Genomic DNA, 21014 nt, shown 5'->3' with positions numbered 1-21014 from the left:
CCTGGAGAGAGACAAACAAAAGCACCTTCCCTAGTACCTTAGTCCAAACCTCTTCCTTCAGGATAGCCAACTCCTCTGCCCTGTCCTGTCTCTCAGAGTGTTCTATCAACTCCACCCTCAGACTCAGCCCACTGAACTGGTTGAGGTTTCTCTGGTCCTCAGTTAGTAGCACCCCCAGCCCCTATCTCCTTTCCCTTCTTGCCAGGGTGCAGTTGACTCACTGCATCCCTGCTGGGGAAACCACAGAGCACAGTGGAAGCCAACCACTGTCTGCAGAGCTCCTGGAAAGTTCCTGCAGATCCGGAATAGCTGCCACACGTGGACTCCCCATCTCGGATAGGGTACCACAGTGGGCTTTAGTACATGGGATCCTAACCCAGACGTGGCTCAGGCCTGTGTGGTGGGGATTCACTCAGATGAGAATGCTGAGAAGAGGAACAGTGTTCATCCCTCCCCATCACCACACACATGAGCAAGCCTCCAGAACTCATTGTACAGTCCCAATCCACGTAGGTGCTGGGCCTCTGAGTATCCCATCCTGGGCCTTTAGTTTTCCTCTGCTCTACTCCATTTGTGTTAACACACACAAACACATCAAGATCTTGATAGTTTGCAAATTATCTTCTTGACTTGGAAGCCTACAGAAAGTTTCTACATTTTTAAACATGAAAAGTTATTCACATGTAGCAAAATGTGTGGCTGCCTCTTAAAGGGCACCATGACTTCTGGTAGATGCAGAACCTGTAGCCCAACCAACATGCAGAATGTTTCCACTGCCCCTGTGTCCTTCCTACTCACTTCCCATCTGCCAAAGGAGAACTCTGAGGAGGAGATTCCGTTCTAAGGTGTTCTAGTTTGTTCATGAAACTGGATGGAGGGAACAGAGGCAGAAGCTGGGAAAGTGGACACTGGAGAGATACTGTGTCCACTTCCTCTACAGCATGGAAGCAAAAAATAAATAAATAAATAAATAAATAAATCCTTTATTATTTATTTATTTTGTGAGTCTGAGGATCAAAACCATATCCTTGCATATCCTAAACAAGTGCTTCACCACAGAGCCACACCCCAGCCCCTTGACACAACTATTGCCACACCTTTTCATTCCAAAGGAAACAGCTTTCCAGAGATGTCTCCAGCAGCTTCCAGAGATATCTCCTCAGCCACTCCTATCACCAGCTCAGCAGCCTGTCAGTCTCATACCTTGGGCCATCCCCAACCTGAGCCCATTGTGCTCAACATCTGGTACAATGATGCCGCTTCCTCCGAGGAGCCCTCCCCTAGTGTCACAGCCTCAGCACCTCCTCCTTTCTTTTGTATGCCAAGGGTCCCACCTACAGCCTCCAGGAACCACTGAGTTAGGAAAAGAACATGGTGGTTCCACCAAAAGCCCTCTTCCCTGTGAAGGCACAAAGCAATACACTTCCCAGCTATGACTACATCCAGACACTTCTCCCACATTCCTGCTGAGGGTCTGATAACATCCTGCCTCATGGGTCTATAAAAAACAACTTTGTTATGTTCACTTCAGCCTTGTTGATGATATTAAAACGACTTGGGAACAAGCCAAATGTCAACACTGGGAGAATTCGTTAAGTAAACTATGGTTCAATGTATACAATGGAAAATTACATACTCATTAAAAATAACATCAAGGAAGCATATAAATAGGCATGGATAGCTGGGGAGATATACTGCCAAGTTTTAAAGCCATCTTGCAAAACATCCAAATGTTAACAGGTTTCCTCATTGAAGGTCAGCATTGCCGGACATCATCTCACTCATATGATAGGCTGTCGCTTTATGTGAGGCATGAACACTATTAGGTGAAAGTTATCTGCTGACAGTGCCCAGCTTGACACTTGTAACAGCGTGGGGGAAGAGCATGCACAGGGGGTATGAAGTATTATGACAGCAGTTCCGTGCAGCACTGACCCCAGTGTCCATTTAGCTGGTGGTTGCCCATGTCTCCTTCAGAATGTCTTTCTCTGTTCAAGAGCTTGCATGCACAGCTCATTATCTGGAGGGACTGTTAGATACTGGTTTGTATCCGGAGGACAGGTGGTTGCTTTCTTTGCGCCCCATGGTTTTATTTCTCGTCCTTCACTCCTTTCCCAAAGAGCCATTCCTCATGATTCAGCAGATGTAACCCACCCATACGTAGCAGGCACGTCAAAAGCTCCTCAGAGATATTCTGGCCCTAGTCCTCTGTATCTGAGGAAGTAGGTTAGACAGTGTCACCAAAGTGACTTTGCAAGTGTTGTTAAGGTGACCGACCTTGAGAGTCTTGGGTTATGCGGATGGGTCTCTGAGATCCAGTCACATGAGCACATGCAAGCACAGAACTTTGTCTATCTGGGGTCAGGAAAGAGTCAACAGAAGTGATTAGGGAAGCATGAGAGAGGCTGTCTCCATTGCTAGAGGGGAACAGGGAAAGCATGAGGATTGTAGAGAGCCCTTGATGACTGGAAGTGGGGCCCTCGGTCTTGAAACCACAAAGATGCAACCAACAGCCTGAATGATGCTCAGGGGCAGATTCAGTCTCCACAAAGGAGCCCATCCCACATCACTTTGATTTCAACCATCTGTAGTTCCAAGAGGAGGACCCGGTAGAGCCCACTGTGTTCCCACTGTGGATAAAGCAGGTATTGTGTTCATCTGTAAAATCTGCAGCAATTCGTTATGCCAACAACAAAGAAAAGTCAACGCACTGTGATGGTTTAGGTCAATCTCTCCAAGAGGTCTGTGAAAACTTGGTCGAAGGGTAATGCTATTAGAAGTTCTATGGATCCTTAAAAGGTGTGTCCTGGAGGCTGAAGAGGTAGTTCATCAGTCAAAGGCCCTTGACGCACAATTGTTAGGATCCAATTCAGATCTTTCTTAGTTGGGGTTTTTCTACTGTGAACAGACACCATGACCAAGGCAACTCTTATAACAACATTTAATTGAGGCTGGCTTTACAGGTTCAGAAGTTCAGTCCATTATCATCAAGTTGGGAGCATGGCAGCATCCAGGCAGGCATGGTGCAGGAGGAGCTGAGAGTTCTACATCTTCATCTGAAGGCTTCTAGGAGAAGACTGGCTTCCAGGCAGCTACAACAAGGGTATTAAGGCACATGCCCACAGTGACACACCTACTCCAACAAGGTCATACCTATTCCAAGGCCACACCTCCCTGGGCCAAACATACAAACCATCACAGGATCCCAACACCTACATAGCAAACTAGACATGCCTTGTACATCTGTAAGCTCAGTTCTAAGGAGTATGTGGGAGACAGAAAAACCACTGGGACTTGCTGGCTTCCAGCCTAGCTGTGAAAACACAAGTTCCAGGTTCTGGGGGAGATGCTGCCTCAACGGAAAAGATGGAGAGTGATAGAGTCACATCCACTATCTTTTTAAGGAAGTAGGTCATAGTAGGTGGTCCTGTATCATTGGAGCTATGCTAATGGGCTCCCCTGCCCTCATGGCCCTCATGTTGCAGCTTGAATGCTGGTATTTGATCCACCACATGCTTCAGCCTCATGCCCTGCCAGAGGCCCAAAACAATAATACAGCCTGTTAGAATTTTGTCTAGGCTCCACCCTACAGTTACCTGGCAATACTCAGATGTGCCTGACTCACTATACAGGGGACTGTTTGGCTCCTCTCTCTCTCTCTCTTTCTCTCTCTCTCTCTCTCTCTCTCTCTCTCTCTCTCTCTCTCTCTCTCTCCTCTCTCTCTCTCTCTTTCTCTCTCTCTCTCTTGCCTTCTTGCTCTCACTCTGTCCTCTTCCTCATGCTCCCCCTCTCCTGATTCCCCTCCCACCTTTCTCCATGTGCTCCTAGCCCACCTTTACTCCTCTGCTCCCCCCTTTTGCTTTTCTCTGTCTCTACTACCCTCTCAACTCTCCTCCCCTTAATAAACTCCATTCTCTGGGGAAGGGATGCCTCAGCAGGGGCCAGAAGAGGCACCCCCTTTCCCCACACCTGACTGCATATCCACCAAACATATTCTCTCTCTCTCTCTCTCTCTCTCTCTCTCTCTCTCTCTCTCTCTCTCTCTCCCTCTCCCTATCTTTTTATAAAATAGAACACTGCCCAATCTTGGACTTGAAACCTCCCTGACTGTTAACTAGATACCTGCCTCAGGTATTTTATCACAGTAACCTGAAGTTAATTGAAACATGGAGTATCATTTAGCATCAGTACAAAGGCCACTTCCATAAACATCCTGACTCCTCCAACTACAGGTGAATTTTTCTTCCTTTAACTTTTCCAGTCACTCAGCTCCTGAGTGTCTCCAGCCACAGGTATAGCCTACCCGAGCTTACTATTTAATTCCTGCATAGGTCATAACTCTCCTCCTGGATTCTGTGATACTGGGAATGACATATGAAGCTGGCTCATCTTCGTTTTCCTTTCAGAGCACTTCATAACAGCTAGTGTACAGTTAGTGCTCAATTTCTGCTGGGAGAATGGTTCCCTTCCTGGATGGATGGTTATTGTTTAATAAAATGAATCGCTATGACAGTTAGAAATGAAAATGCAGACCTGAGGATATTGCAGATGTGGGAAAAGATAGCTAACTTGTGATGAATACTGACATGACAGAAGAGAGAGGAAAAAGGAACAGGAAGAAAAGAAAAACTCTGAAGGTTCCAAAGGAGTCTAAAGGTGCTTGGAATTTTAGTGTTTAGGTACCTGGCCCTAAGATGTAAATTGACAAATAGGACAAATATGGCCGCATGTCAGAATAAAGGATTGTGACACCATGTGGGCCAGGCTGATGGGTTCCTTGGTCCAGTCTCATTTGTGCCACTTAGCTGTGAGGAGTCTAGAGGCAATCTTCCTTCCAGGCCAACGTGCCGGGAAAATCACAGGAACTGAGACATGATCATCGTTCACTGTTCTGTATGTCACGTGATCATTCATCACTGTCGTATGTCAGTGTGTAATGATAGAAGCTGGTCTCATCTGGTTCGAGGCCCCAGTTATCCAGGCTTACCTGTTCCCCATTGCTCTACACCCCCTGATGCTCAATAGTATGCATTGGCAACTCTGAGAATTCTGCTACCTATAAAGTATGGTTGGCCGGGGTGATGGAGGTGACTGATTTGGAGATTGAACCCAAAGCCTTATGCATGAGAGGTAAGTGCTCTACCACTGAGCTATATCCCAGCCCCACCCCATCCCCACACACCCCCAAAATGTTCTTTGACCTCATTTACTCCTCACAAGGCAAGCCTGGTGAGCCACTATTTTACATGTGAATAGAGTGAGATTTATGTGAGCAAGGTCAACTTGCCTGGGAGAGAAAGCAGGGGAAGGAGAAGGGCTTGGGCAGGATGTAGGTGTTTGTTTCTGACACCTGAGAACCAGCAGAGTCTCCTGTGTCACTGTGTCAGTCCATCCCAGGTGGAAAGCAAGACAAAGAAGTACCCCCAGGGATGTACCCACCTAGGAGGGCAACTGAAAATCTGATACCTAGTCAGCACACAGGAACACATACAGTCTCATTCAACAACACTTATTGATAGCTCATGCATTAGGACCATTAGCCGAACAGGGAACCTGAGCACAGGCCACTCAGACTGTCAGAGAGACACTCCAGGATCCTGGACTGATGGAGGAACATGTCTGAACAAGAACAATCCCAAGATGAGAACCCTTGGTCTTGCTCCTATTCACAGAGCCCCAGGAGATAAAAAGGACTGCTACTTTCCTCCATACTGAAAGGGGGATGGAACGGGAAAGCAAGCTGGAACAGGGGACTCAGGGCATTCCTCTCCCTCGGGAGCCACACTGGACCATGTGGTCTTGTACAACGTTAGCTCCTTTTCCCATTGGGGTGATACTAAACCCTCCAGATGGTCATCCTGGGTGGCCCCACCCTACCATGGTCTACTGGTACCCTTGATGTGCCACTGTAGGAGTGCTCCTGACCCTGGCCTCGTGTGCTTCTCACTGTCCTCAGGCCTCAGGTTAACTTGACCACAGCTGCCCAGGCAGATATTTAGGTCTGCATCTCCAAATGGCCTTCATGAATCTACTTCCTTTCTTCCCTGGTTGGAGAGATACCCCACCACCGCCAGCCTCCACATACATATATGCACCTGTACACATTCCCCTCTCTTTGTCAAGGACAATATACAGCCCTTTAGCTTCAAAGGAAACCTCCGCACAACCTCTCAAATGTAATACTGGACTGCTGTGTTCCTCTGATGGGGATGATAAAGCTACAGGCGGTAAAACCAGTTTCCCGCCGCCACTCCCTTGCACAGTTCCTTTTACGTGACAATGTGGCTGCCACCTTGCTTTCCGAATGAGATAGTGTTCCTGTACTTAATGCTTTTCTCTCCACTCGTGACTTAAGGAAGAGTTAGAATCTCTTCCCAGAGCCCCGGTATAGAGGCACAGAAATCAAACATTCCCGTTTATAACAGGGCTCAGCTTGGGCCTTCACCTCCTCTCCAAGCAGGGTAAAGCAGGTTCTGGCCACCTCCCAGCTCTCAGAGTGAAGGCTGCGGAAGAGAAAGCCCACCTAAGTAGCAGATTCATGATTTATCTGCCAAAGCAGGAACTTGGAGCTGAGAGGCTGTGTTGTAAGCCTGGCTCTGACATTAAGTGGCTGTGGGGATCTAGACAAGCTGGCTACCCCACCTCCACTCCCGCTTCCCCTGTGGTTCCCACGTTCCTTCCAGCTTTAGGATGCTGAGTTGGTCTGGGGGATTGCAAGCAAGTCCAAGGTTTTGGAAGTTCAAGGGCAGAGATGACGTCAGAATCCCTTTGGGCAGAGGCTGTCATTTCCATCAGTGTCAATGGTTGCTTTGTTTCAGGTGACAGGACAGTCACAGGGTATGTCTTCCAACTTAGGAACATGTCCTTCTCTACCTCAGGACAGAGAAAAAAAAACACAAAAGAGCAACTTCCTGGGTCTGGGGCCATCAGGCTGATCTCAGGCCTCAGCCGTTCGAGGAAGCTGCAAGATCCAAAACAGGCAGTACTGGCCTTCCAAGTGCTCCATCAGCTACAGATAAAAATATCACGGGCTCCTCGGGGATGTTCCCAGTCATAAATCAATCAGCCAGAACTATTTCTGTCCTTATCTTTTGCCCGGGGTTCCTCCTTAAGACCGCCATCCTGTCCTCTCCACGCTGCACCCAGCCACCTTACCCCGGATTAAGATGACAATTTCCAGCCTCCCTTACTACAAGTCACTATCTTATCCACGCCAATACGGGAGTCCTTACCCTACCTGCAAGTGAGCGGGTAGAGATTTTGATCCCATGTTAGCCTCTAACATCCTGCACAGCAGGGGTCCGTTCTGATAATCAGATTGATTCCCTCCATGGTATGTCTCAGCCTTACCCCTGGTTCTGGTGGGTTTCTAGGAGTATGCAATCTTACTAACCGCCCTCACGACCAGCATAGTGAGAGTAAGGCTTGTCACTCGTGTCTTACCGGGATTAGAGTACCTAGCCCTTAGGGCCACTCGGAGGATTAAATGAGGCTCTGTAGACAAAGCATTAAATTTGGCACTTGGCATGTTGCAGATGTTTAAAAACCAAGAATTGCCTTCCCCTGCCTTCCATCTGGCTCTCATCCTCTCACGGCTGACCCACGTCTTGAAAAAACTCCTTTGAGAAGATTTTGTCAGCCTGTCAGGTTCAAATCCAGTTCCCGGGGAGGCCCTTGAGGATATCTGATCTACTCCTAGATCCTAAATCAGTATCCTAGTAATAACCACAGATGCCATGCTGCTGGGCCATCTGGAGACTCCTACCTTATCCTCGGGCTTCTACCGCCCTCTGGAGGCTGCAGTGCCACACTGCAGTCAATGTTGCGTGGCCCTAGAAAGACGAAGGGACTTTTCACTCCATAGATTTGAGGCCCTGTTAAGGTAAGACAGCAGGCAAGGCAAGATATCCTAGGAAGTCAACACTTCATAGCAGCATGGTGATTTCTAATCCACAAAACACTTACTGGGTGAGTTTCTGAGAACACTCTGTTTCTGCTTCAGGCTCAACACACATGGGGGTCCCAGTATTCATTGTTCACTCAGTAGAACCTCACTAATGAATGGTAAATCTCAGGTCCTATCTCACAGTCTCCCAGAAATCATCTGAACCAGGTCTGTATAGCTCAGTGTAAATACCAGCGCTGTGTTTAAAGCATTGTCAACCCCAGCAATGCTGTAAGAATAACATATCTAGACTACATTGAAAGGTGTTTGTAGGTGGGAGGTTGCTCCATAATAAAGTGCTAATGCCCATAAAGTCCCAGGTTCCATGCCAGCACTCCATAACTGGGACAAGGTGGCAGATGACAGCAATCCTAGCAATTGGGAGGCAGAGACAGGGGCATTATAAGTTGAAGGTTATGTTCAGCTATACAAGTTTGAAGCTAGCCTGTGATCTTAGCTCCAAAAGATTGGGTGAGGAGAGAGGGAAGAAAGAAGGAAAGCAAGAATTAAAAAGAGAATATGGTGTGTGTGTGTGTGCGTGTGCGTTTGCGTTTGCGTGTGCGTGTGTGTGTGTGTGTGTGTGTGTACATGCACATGCTCACTCATTTTAGAAATAATGACTGGCTATGGAAGATGCTAGCATTTGATGGGAGAGCCCTTAAGAACTCTCATATGGCAAACAGCTAACAGACACATTTATTAGGACATCAGACATAACTGACTGCATCGTTTCTGCCTATACTTCTTCCATGACCAGACGTGCAGGCTGCGTCTAGCAGTCTGGGGGCTTGAGAGGAAGCACCTGACCCCATCACACTGTCCAGTCAGTACTGTGCTGTGCTAAAACCTCCTGCCTGGGCAGTGAAGGGAAGGCTTGTCTTTTCCTGCTCTCCTTAACAACTGCGAGCAAATGGAAGAATCTACGCAGGGTTCATTAGGCCCAGACATTGCATAAGAGCAGAAGGGGCCAAGTCTTTGATCACTACAGCTCCCTTATGTAACGGGAGTTTTCGGGTCATGTATTTATAGACTTAGAGCAGGGGAAGATCCTAGTGATTATTGTAGTCTAACTCTTTCATTTCCCAATAAAATGCATCACAGGGAGAGAAGGCATTTGAAGGACACAGATTTGAAGTCAAACGTGGGCTCTCCCCTCTGGCTGATACTGATTTCTGTATCACAGCTCCAAGGTGAAGATTATTGTAAGGGAACTTCTTAAACAGAATCTTATATATACATAGATGGGGGGAGCGGAGACCCAGCACGCTGTAGGTACTCAGTGATTGGATTGGTTGGAGTTTTGCACCAGAGAATAAGCTAACCTTAATAGCTCAACAATACTGGAATTGACCTCAATTTCACTTCATTTTTTTTATTGTCATCCATGACGCAAAGGTAGTCGGAGGTTTTAATCTCCCTCTGCTGTCTCAATGAAAATTATGTGTGGATCTGGGGTTACAACAGTTCTGGTTGGCTTGACAGATATAAGCTTTCTGAAGAAGGCATGCAGAGCTAGAGAAACTTTGGATTGAGCTTTAGGAGGTGTATGAGAACCTTGGTTACACAGACCATTCCATGAGTGGGGACATAACACAAATACTTCCTAAACGCCTTTCAAACACGTGATTAAAATGGAGTCAACATTACCCAGGCTGATTATCTGCCAGTTAGGCCAGCACTTCCCCATCTGCTTATTGTTTTGTTTGCAATTGGATTGAAATTGTCTCAATGCATTCCATTTTCTTGATAATGCCATCCTGCTGAGTCCCAGGTGGCATGTGGAAATCTGGACACTGCAGTATGTACTTCTGGCTCCAAGGAATCATCGCTGTAGTACAAAACACTGCTGGGACCTTCTCTTCAGACCCTCACAGACCAGGATTTACAGTTTTCCGATGTTCCTGTGATGCACTAGGAAGAAACGAAAGAGTTCTCATTGCCATGTCTTTCCTATGGTGTCCCTTCCACTCTGTCCCATGCACACCACAACCAATGCCACGCCAAGACCAAATCTCCATTTTATAGTCTTAGCTATGGGGGACACCCCCAGCACAGGACCCCTTAAGTTCCTAGTCCTTCCTTTATTTTTAACACTTCCCATGCTGCGGGCCAGTCTAGTGGTCCCTTTATGCATGGCACTCGAGGTCCTTAGAAAGCACAACTGTCATGTGGAATCAGCTGTCCATGCAAGCCCACCAAGGGGCTTTATAATCACTGGAGTGATGTTATAGAGAAAAGAATCTTTGTTCTAGGTTGGAGGCATCTGCCAGTCTCTTTAAATGATTGAGTTTTGCATCCCATTCTTTGCAAAAAGCTAACTTTGCAACCTGCACATAGGTACCACTCTTGTTAAAGATGCAGGGCTTGGGTAACCATCAGCAATGGTATTACGGTGGATTCTGGGTTGTAGGAAGTACCACAGCCATGAGAGCTTCACTGCATAAGACATGTGCTCCAGTTCTCACCTCCAAGCTAAAGCTATCAGCAGGCTTGAGAATGGCCTACCTGGGAATGTATCTGTCTCCTTCACTCTCAGCATAGAGGTCTGGGTGGCAGATTTTCTTGCCACAAGGCCTCTCCTAGCCATTCCTCATGCCTGTCATATTAGAGGCAATAAGTACTCACTTTACCTATAAACCCAAAGACTATGAAATGTCAAAATCCACCCATCTGCCAATCCAACAGACATTTTAAGTATAATAAGTGTTTTCTGTGCATAGCTACCGTATCACACAATGTGGGCTAAGCTAGTACTGAGATCCCATGGAGGAAATAGTGCTCCTAGCGTGTTCTCCTTTCGCTTGGCATCATCCACCAAAAGTAAAACGGAGGAACTTCCCAAAGAAATTCTGAGAACCATAGAATTCCTCTACTACTGCAGTTCTCAACTTATGGGATATGGCCCCTTAGGGGGTTGCATATCAGATATCCTGCATATCAGATATTTACATTAAAATTCATAGCAGTAGCAAAATTACAGTAGCAGCGAAAATAATTTTATGGTTGGGAGTCATCAAAACTGTATTAAAGGGTGTGGTGTTAGGCAGGTTGAGGACCACTGCCCTACTACATGCCCCTCCAGGGTGGGAATCAGTCACCACATAATGTGGCCATCTGGTTTCCCAAAAGGCTGCAAAGTCCTTGAGCATATCTATGTCCCCAGTATCAGGAGCACAAATGGTAATGTTGAAAGAAACATCATTAATCAAGCATGTTATTCCTTCCCCTTCCCTCTCCACAGCGCCTCACATGGCGTTTTAACAGAGGAGTCACCCAGATGATAGTGATTAGCAGCAAAGACTGGGCTGTTCTGCAGATTTATCCGTTACCTGAAGCCAGCTGGAAATGATGACATTTCCAGGTAACAAATGGCTGTAGGTCCCTCATCCCTCCCACTGAGAAAGAAGCCCATGTGTAAGCGGCAACTTCAAAGGGGGTCTTCATTATTCTCTTGGAAGTTCAACTAAGTGTCACACATGGCTCAGGGAAGGTAATCCTTGACCCAAGCCTACCCGGGTGAAACAGAGGCTGACATTTCTTTTCCCTGTAGTACCTTCTCCTCAGGTCTGCCAGTTAGCGCCTGTCTACCCCAGGGTGAAATGGGAATTTGTTGAAGTATCCTACCAGGGTGGTGAACTGGTCCACACAAGCGTTCCGGATCTTCTCCGGAGTGGCAGGGCTGTCTAGCTGGAAAAGTTGTTTTGCGTTATTATCTCCATGCTGAGCTCGGGCTGCCCGAATGGCATCTTTGATGGCAAAGAAGATAGAAGAAGCCAAGAAGAGAGGCGGCTCCCCAACAGCCTGAATGGATGGAACATAGAACAGAGAATCAACTAGAGTAGCTCCAGACTACATCATCACACAGACCCGGGAGGCCAGGCTACGAGCCCTGCACTGAGATGGATGTCAAGTGATACCCATGAACAACTCCACCCAGTACTGATGGGACCCCAGCAAAGAAGCCAAAAGGAGGCAGCCAAAACTAATAAAGGCCCGAGAAACCATTTCTTAAATGACTGATCTTCATAAGAGGTTTTTTTTTTTTTTTTTAGTTCATGCTATGTAATTTGCTCTGATAATACCATAAAATGCACATTAAATAATTATATGATATATCTTTGAAAGTTATATTAAATAATCATTTTTCTTATTACTGAGACAGGGTTTGACTATGAAGCCCTGCCTGGCCTTGGTACTCCCTATATAACCCAGGCTGTCCTTGAACTTTTAGAAATTGTCCTATCTCAGCCTCTGAAAGGCCAGGATTACACGTGTGCACCACCAAGCCTGGCTACTGTTTTATAGATCAAAAACTTGGCATGAGTTTTAGCTTCTCCCTCAGTTACTGGCCCAGGGGAATAGTCTATCTGCATCCTTGACAGCAATGTTAAATGTGCGCTGTAATTACATGTACTAATCTGCTAGGATTACGTGTACCTCCTGATACAGGTTGGCTTTTCTTCCCCATGAGGCATAGATGGAAAACCACCTGCATCAGAATCACCAAGGATACTTATTAAAATGTATGTTTTGAGGTTCTGCCTCCTTGAACTACAGAATCAAAATTTCTGGGGTTAGAATCCCCAGAGATACATTTTTTCTCATGAATCTAGTGACCCTAACACATGGTACTTTGTAAGAACCCATGGCCAAGGTGACAATGTGTTCCAGACCCTACCCATCCTCAACAGAATAGTGAACAATGACTTGAGAAAATACTTCATCAGCTACAAGTCATGGTTTTTCCTTCCTCAAGAGACACAGGACTACATTGATAAGCTAGGATGATTCTCATCTGTGGTCTGTGTTTTTTATGGATAGGAATAAAGGAAGCTCTCTGTGCATAATTCCCCAGCCTTGTTAATGCCGTTTTAAGGTTGGATCTCAACAACTAGTAGGGATGACAGAATGTGTTGGAAGATGCTCCCCTCCTCTGCAGTGAACTTGCATATTCTCACAAGAACACGGAGATGCTGTGTTTATGCTGTATCTATGAAATCATCTCTGAGGATCAAGGACCATGATGTATCACGGAGAGCAGCATAGATCAGACTTTGATCCATAAGATTTGCTAAAGGAGCCTGCTTCAGTCAACAGGATCAGGATGTGTCCTCTTCAGCCCAGTTCCTTCGGTTCTCAGCTCTGCTGCCTTACCAAGGCCAGTGCCAATCCTCTCCCTTCTTTCAGAGGGATCCCTTGAAGACCCACCAGGTGGGTGACTAAAACTCCTCCCCCCCCGCCCCCGCAGTGGTCTCCCATCCTGGAGGTTAGAAGGCAGCACATAGCCACAGTACCTTGGATGCATAAATGGCCCTCTTGTTGGGGCAGTCCCGGAGCAGGGATACTCTGAACTCAATGGGGATGCTGCCAAATGCAGGGATCTTGTAGGTACTGGGGCCACGAGTATGCAGGCTCCCCTCAGGGGAGTAGTGCAGCTCCTCCATAGTGAAGAGACCAAGGCCCTGGACAAATGCCCCTTCCACCTGCAGGACAGAAGGTGACCATGGTTACACCCTCCCTCTGGTCCCAGGACAGATATTGATGATTACAATATATACAAAACCTGACATACATAGTTGGGGCCTGGAAGGGGGCTAAAACAGCCTTCAAATTCCTGCCTGGCTCTTACCACAGTACCAAGGCATACCTATCTGTTGGTCACTGAACTTGGTCTGAAGCAGAACATGCCTCTGCTCAGAACGTGTCAGCAGAGTGGTAGGTACCATTTCTCTCTAAAACCTGCCACTGTGTGGATCGAGGTGCTGTCTCCATCTTACCACTGGTGATCCAACACCACGAACCAAGCTCATAGGAGGGATTTCTGGAGTAGTAAACCCTTTGAAATTTACCTCCGGTCTTGTTCGGCTCCCACCCCTGCCTGTCTTCTGGGAGGAAGTGTCCCCACTAAGACTTATAGATCTAGGGCATCCTCTACACTATGCTGGTCCCCATCTGCCCTCCCATCCCTAGTCAGAAGAATGATATTTGGCACTGCCAGGGATGAGCAAACACAAGAGGGCACTGTCGATAATCTTTGTATCCATAGTACTTGATGCAATGCCTGCCTACAGAGGGCACTTCCCAAGCAGACCTTGTGTGTGTGTGTATGTGTGTGTACGTATGATGACTAAAGAGTAAATTAGGCTTTTATATTTTTTTAGAAATGTACTCATATTTTCTATCAGATGCATCTATCTCAAATTGCAATCTCTCCCTCTTGTCTTCTCCAGCTTGACCTATTCTATGAATCTCATATTTTCCAAAAAAATGGTTTTTATTTGAGAAATTCTTTTCCTGCTCATGGTTGAGCTCATGCCTTTTGGCAGATCCCTCTACCACCCCAGTCTCAGAACCATTTACTTCCTAGAAAGTAATTTATCTAATGTGCTGGGTCAGTGGGCAATGGGGAAGCAGCCAGTTTTTCTGACCTCAAACCCTACTGCCTAGGAATCAACACCAGTCTCTATTGCCCTTCCCATTGTGTTCACTCCCAGGCACTCAAACTCTCTCTCTCTCTACCCCCTCTCCTTCCCTCCCTTCCTTCCTCCTTCCTTCTACCCCTCCTCCCATGCTCCCTCCTTTTTTGTCTCCTGTGTGTGTGGGGGGGGGTATGTGTGTATCTATGTGTGTATGAGTGTGTGTATGTATATGTATGTGTATATCTATGTGTGTATGTGTATATCTGTGTGTGTGTGTGTGTGTGTGTGTGTGTGTGTGTGTGTGTGTGTGTGTTATGCATGTGTGACATGTGAGCATCTAATGCTTCCTCACGCACCATATTGGTGTCTGGGGTGTGTGGCTTCCCTTTCCAGGTTAATGTATATTTATTTGTTTTCTGCTTTCAGAGCTGGATGAATGGTCATCAATCTAACTCTTACTCAGAATGAGGCTCTGCCTGCTTAAAAATGATGCCATGCTGTGTAGCTGCTGACCTTCGGTTAGCAGGGTGGGGTGGGCACTGCTGGCCTATTTACTCTGTTACCACCCTGATCTCCCATAGACCTTACTTGTCCAATATCAATGGCAGGATTCAAGCTGGAACCAACATCCATGACGATATCTGTACGGAGATTCTGTGGATGGAAAACAGTTTGAGAAGAACAGAATACCTGAAATCCCACTTTGTGTTTTGATAACTTTTAGACTGTAAATCCCAATCCAAATACCACGTTCTCAAGCACGGAGCCCTGAGCAGGCTGAAACAGGGCTTCCCACCACACCTGGACTGCCACTATCGAAGCTGACATTTGAGATCTTAGCAGCTAAGTAAAAGGCGGGTCAGAGCTGATCTTGCTACACATCCATACATGAGTGGTAAGAAAGTCTCCAGGGATTGGAGCTTTGAATCTGAGTCTGGGCAGATCTGTGAGAAAGCAGTCAACAAAGTATATTGTGGCTGAATCCAAAGCATGCTGGTTTTATAGTCTCTACGGTAATAGCTACATTATTAAATAGCCAAAGGGCTGAGGGCATAATTTAGCTGGTAGATTGCTGGCCTTGTATGCATGGGTCCCTGGGTTTCCTCCCCCAAATAAGAAAAAACTAAAAAAAAAAAAAAAAAAAAATGACTGAGAAGATATTTGTGCCACAGAAAAATTATCTTCAGTTTGAACTTCAGTGGGCAGAAGTAATCCTTTCTGGAGCACAGTCCCACAGAGCCCTGCACAGCCCCGTACAGTCCCACACAGTCCCACACAGTCCCTGCTGCACAGTCCCGCACAGTCCTGCACAGTCCCACACAGTCCCTGCTGCACAGTCCCGCACAGCCCTGCACAGCCCCGTACAGTCCCTCACAGTCTCGCACAGTCCCACACAGTCCCTGCTGCACAGTCCCGCACAGTCCCACACAGTCCCTGCTGCACAGTCCCGCACAGTCCCACACAGTCCCACTTGGCAGCTTTCACTACAGCAAAGTCAAATGGCGGAGGCAGAAACTACAGGGCTCAGATCTACAGTATGTGCTCTCTGGCCCTCACGGAGCAATCCCCTGCCTCCAGTGTTAGGCTTATTTCCTAACCAGAGAGCAGGCCTGGGCCAGCCATTCAGATTGCAATTCAATCGTTTTTCTTCTCTTCTTTCTTAGGCTAACATGTTGCAAATGTCTTACCTTATGATCCCCTGTTAGGCAGTCAATTTCTACTTCAGAGCAAGCCACCCCATAACTGAAATAGTGGAAGGGATTCCCAGAGTTTGTCTCAAAGCTGTAGCCAAGGTTGGGTGTCCTGGAAGAGAAAAGAGAAAAAGGTTTATGTGTGTTAGACAAACCCAACCCTTTTCATACACATGTTTTGCCCCATAAATCTGTAAGTCCTAAAGGTCTTATTTTTCCACTCAGCCATCCTTCTCCAAAGCCCACGCATTTCTAATAATCTGAACTTTTCATGAAAATGAGATATTCCAGAGCATTCTGCTTATGTTTCATTCCTCCAAAGCCACGGTATAAGCGTTCTGTACAACCTGGCAGCATTTAGCGGAAGCATGTTGCTTTCTGCATGGTAGTGATGACAGAGACAGATATGCCAGGACTCGTGGGGGATGTGAAATCACCCCCTAAAAGTGAGTGAGTAAGCCAGAATCCAAGGTCTCAGCACTGAGGCTCTGAATGGGACCGTACTGGACTGTTCTCACAAGCTCACCTGCCTGCCCAGGTGAAAGGTCACAAGAGCAGGGTCTCATACCAACCTGGAAGCATCCCCGAGGTCCTCCCATCTCCTGGCCCCTTTGGAACTTCAACAAGTGATTTGAGAAAAATGTTATTAAGAGATACAAATGTTATGTTGTGTGTGTGTGTCCTTTTCTGTGTCTGAGTGCCCTGTACAATTGCCATAATATATGAACCATATAAACGGGCACTCACACACCCAGAGGTTAAAATACAGCACAACCATGTAATTATATATTGTACATACACTTAGTAGATAACGTATGTTTATGTGACTATGTGTAGTGCATGTATATAATACTTACATACATATAAAATATGCTGCATAGAAATAATGTGAGGTGTTATGACCAGAACTCACCCTCTAACCAAACTAACACAGGCTGAGGGACAAGACTCAACCCTGGAGAAACTTCACTGTTTGTTACCTCTGACTTCATCTTGTTTAGCTAAGGTGATCGTGGTGGCTTGAATAGGTTTGACCCCCATAGCATGGATGCTCATCCATAGGTAGTGGCACTATTAGGAGGTGTGGCCTTACTGGAGTGCGTGTGTGTGTGTGTGTGTGTGTGTGTGTGTGTGTGTGTGTGTGCGCGCGTGCGTGTGATGTAGCTCATGATACCACATATTCATTCAAGACATTTTAAATCAAACTTGGAAGGCTTTAAGTTAAATTTCCCAGAAACATGGTGAGGCTGATTTTAATGGTCAGCTTGATACCATCCGGAATCATCTGGCTAGAGTGAGGGACTGTTTAGATTGGTCCAGCCTGAGGGTGAGGGATGTTCTTGGTTTGGTTAATTGAAGTGGGAAAAAAAAATCCTGAATGAGAATCATCATGTCATGGGCTGAGCCCTGGACCATATGTGAGGGAAGGAGGAGAGCTGAGTGTAAGTGAGCACAGATGCTTCTTCTCTGCTCCTGACGGCCGATGTGCTCTGACCCAGTCATGCAAGCTCCCGCTACTGCAACGATGGATTATAACCTACACTTATGCGCTAACCCCTTCTCCCATACGTTATTCTTGCCAGGGCCTTTTACCATAGCAATAGGACAGTAGCTACAATTGTATCTTTTTATAACTCCAAATCTGAATGGGACAGGTCTCTAGCTAACCACACAGTGACACAATTTTAAGAGTATCCAATGTATATGTTCCCTTCCGTCCCTCGCTGCACTAATAGAGTCCCACCATACTCTGTATGTGGTAAGGAGATCACAGACTCGAAATCCTCCTGTTCTCCTGAGGGAAAGTCACTAGGAAGAAATCCAGTGTTCTGCACAAAGAAACACACAGGTTGCCCGAACACCTGTCATGGTACAGCTCAGTGCCACATCCTGTAGAATGTGGGACAGACTCATCCTTCTTCTAGGAAACAGCATACTCAAAGGTCTGGAACTGAGGTCTTCTAATACAGCAGCAGTTCCTGTGTTCGTTCCCTCAGACTTGGTAATTGTACATAACAAAGCATCTTTAGACTGAATGAGACCAGCATGAGTCCCACTGACGTGATGAAGGTTTTAGGGGCGCTGATTTCATCTGGCCATGGGCTAACCAGCACTCAGAGTTGTCAGCACTCGGGAATGGGCAGGACGAGGATCATACTCACTTGTAAAACCCAGTAGCAGACAAGCTCACTGCACTAGTGTAGGCATCCATGACCTGAGAAAGACAATGGCCATCAGGAAGAGACAACTGTGGTTTCTAAAGACCCAGCCCACTACTAAGCTATCATTATTCCCATATTGCAGATGAGAAAACTAAAGGCTGAGAGAAAACAATTTTTGACCTAGCATCTATCCTAGGCATGTAATATAATACATACGTTGGTGACTGTGGGTTACTTATCTGTGTTATCTGCTCATAATGGATACTGGACTACATCGCTGATAGCACAGGACAAAGAGTTTCACAGGTTGAGTGAAAAAAAAAATAATCACCAAGGCTGTTGTGAAAAATATTCCAATTGCCTGGCAAACCTATGCACAAACCACCAGAATTAAATTACAGCTGAGCAGTCTTCGTGCATATGGTAGGTAAGGACAGGAGTGTGGAAACGGAAGTTAAGATCAGACAGGCCTTGTAAAAGAGCAGACGTGGCACGGTAGCTTGTTTTCTCTGAATCTGGTGAAATGGGTTGTTCTACCATTTGGTTCATGTACAGTCCCATTTTGATACTTCCCTCTCCTTGTGTGTGTGTGCATACATGTGCAAGTGTGCCTGTGTGTGCATGTGTGTACATGTATGTATGTGTGTATGCATACATGTGCATGTGTGCATGTGTGCCTGTGTATACATGTGTGCATGTATGTACATATGTGTGTACATGTGTGTGTGTGTGTTTTGCACTACTAGAAGTTGAACCTAGGACCTTGCATATCCCAGGTGACTGTTCTACATGGAGCTGTATCCCCACCCCTTGGCTTCCTGAGACAGTGTCTTTCTACATTGCTCAGGCCAACTTCTAATTCATGATCCCTCTGCCTCTACCTGGGATGACAGGCATGCAATACCTCTGAGAATTCTTTGCATGCCCACATCTAGTGTAGAAAGGATTCTGGTAAACAGGCTTGTTCTTATTGGAATTTTCTGTTCTATGATTCCTGGCATCAAATGGGACATCTAGATCTCTCTCATGGATGACATTTCGGTTGCCCTAGATTCAAAAATTGAGTGAGAGGAGGGACTGCCAGGGAGGCCCTCAGAGACATGGAGTTTTAAGAAGATGCACCTCCTTGGGCCTGCTGACATATTTGTAGATTCATACCTGGGTGAGCCAAGCCATCATATGAAGGTGCTTAAGGCAGACAATCCATCCTTTAAGGCTTAGAGGGGCCAGGGCCCTAATCTCCACAGGCATGAGCTTGTTCCTGCCCTGTGATTCAGACAGAGCTCACCATCTACATGTAGGTGACTAGGTCATCACCTCCTACATGTGTTAGGTAGGGACAGAAGCCCTGCTATAGCTGATGGACTTCTCCTCTGCAAAAAGCAGCTTGGACCAGCTCAGACTTACCCAGTCCTCCCAGGAGCCTTTGGGTTTCTTTTTCTTGAAGGGTTCCAGCCTTTTCAGTATGGTCTGACACGCTTCCTAGAGGAACCCCACCAGACATCAGACACATCAGTGCTCTGCCCTCTGTACCACGTGACACCCAAACCACCTGCACAGCTCAATGGCCTGCACAGTAGGCTACCATTGGCCCTTGTCTAGAGAGCCCTCCTGACACCATGCCTAGGCTGACAGAGAGGACACTTCTGATGGGCACCCATGGAGGTAGCTTCCCCTAGCATGCTCCTTGTTTGAGGATATCTCTCATAGGAGAAAGAAGCAAGTATCTGGGATCCAGCCAACCCAAAAGGCAAATATCAATTTTAACCCACTCTCTTGTGGCTAGTATTCCTTCCCAGAAGCCACTGCTTTCATTCCAATCCCCTTCCAACTCTGGACCCAACTCTCCTGGCTTTGACAGACATGATTAGCCTTGAGTTTCTCTATTAGCTGGGCATATGGAGGAAGAGCATCCTCCTCTCAGCAGAATGAAGTCATGACCATAGCCAAAGATCTGATTACAGACCATCAAGGGAACCTCTTAGACCCCAACCCAGAGCCCATGCTCCACTGCTCAGGCTCCCCTAGGCTCCTCACTTACATAAATGGCCTGGCCATTGATGTCAGCGCTGGCAGAAGCAGCCGTGGGAGAGGTGTTGGGGACAGTGTTAGTGCTTGTCTCCATTATATGGATCTTGGAAGTGGGGATTTTCAGAGCTCGGCTGGCCACCTGCAACAAAGGCGACATCACTCTATGGGGAAGAGGTTACCGTGGAACTTGGCTGCCCTCTTCCCAATCGTGTAAGCTCTGTCCTGTTGATTCTGGAATGTTGTCACACCTGGCTGGGTTTGAAGGAACACTTTTTGTAGGGTCTGGTTGGCTAAGACATCTATAAGCCTGTTTTAAGCAAATACTGGAATTTCTTTTTAAGTCTGAATAAACCTCAAGAGCCAAGCAGATGTTCCAACTGCGATCTGATCCAGCACCATTAGCCCAACTCCCCTGTGAGGTCTCACCGAGTTGAAACAATGAGCTGTTTTCATACACACAGGGATCTCTTGGTAATGGAGATATCATGGGGTGGGGGTTGTCTAGTCAATCCTTTAGCACAGATAAGAGGGGAGAAGACTGGTCACGGCTATTTGTCAATGTGCTGTCAGGCCTGTTGCTTCTCTTGGCACATCACACTGCTCAGCTTCACTCAGCAACTTTCTGGACACCAGATATCCCAGGCATGGTCCCCAGGCTTCTTACCTGAACCATCTTGGTGTGAAGGCCTTGACCCATCTCAGTACCTCCATGTGTCAACAGCACCGACCCATCAGTGTACACGTGGACCAGAGCACCTCCCTAAGG

General features: G+C 46.7%; 1 protein-coding gene across 1 annotated transcript in view; it reads right to left on the bottom strand.

Moving 5' to 3' along the window:
- Window positions 1-9297: 9297 nt before the first annotated feature.
- Window positions 9298-21014, bottom strand: part of Xdh (xanthine dehydrogenase) — a 63376-nt gene continuing 51659 nt past the window's right edge. Inside the window, exons 28-36 of the mRNA XM_034514019.2 lie at window positions 20913-21008; window positions 20259-20387; window positions 19625-19699; window positions 18218-18270; window positions 16053-16167; window positions 14953-15018; window positions 13240-13428; window positions 11570-11746; window positions 9298-9856 (exon numbers count right to left, since the gene is read on the bottom strand). Of these exons, the coding sequence (XP_034369910.1) occupies window positions 9806-9856; window positions 11570-11746; window positions 13240-13428; window positions 14953-15018; window positions 16053-16167; window positions 18218-18270; window positions 19625-19699; window positions 20259-20387; window positions 20913-21008 (951 nt within the window). The 3' untranslated portion in view covers window positions 9298-9805. The remainder of the gene's footprint in view (window positions 9857-11569; window positions 11747-13239; window positions 13429-14952; window positions 15019-16052; window positions 16168-18217; window positions 18271-19624; window positions 19700-20258; window positions 20388-20912; window positions 21009-21014) is intronic.

This window comes from Arvicanthis niloticus, chromosome 11 (assembly GCF_011762505.2).
Source record: "Arvicanthis niloticus isolate mArvNil1 chromosome 11, mArvNil1.pat.X, whole genome shotgun sequence".
NCBI classification, from domain to species: domain Eukaryota; kingdom Metazoa; phylum Chordata; class Mammalia; order Rodentia; family Muridae; genus Arvicanthis; species Arvicanthis niloticus.
This window is presented reverse-complemented; position numbering and strand designations above follow the sequence as displayed.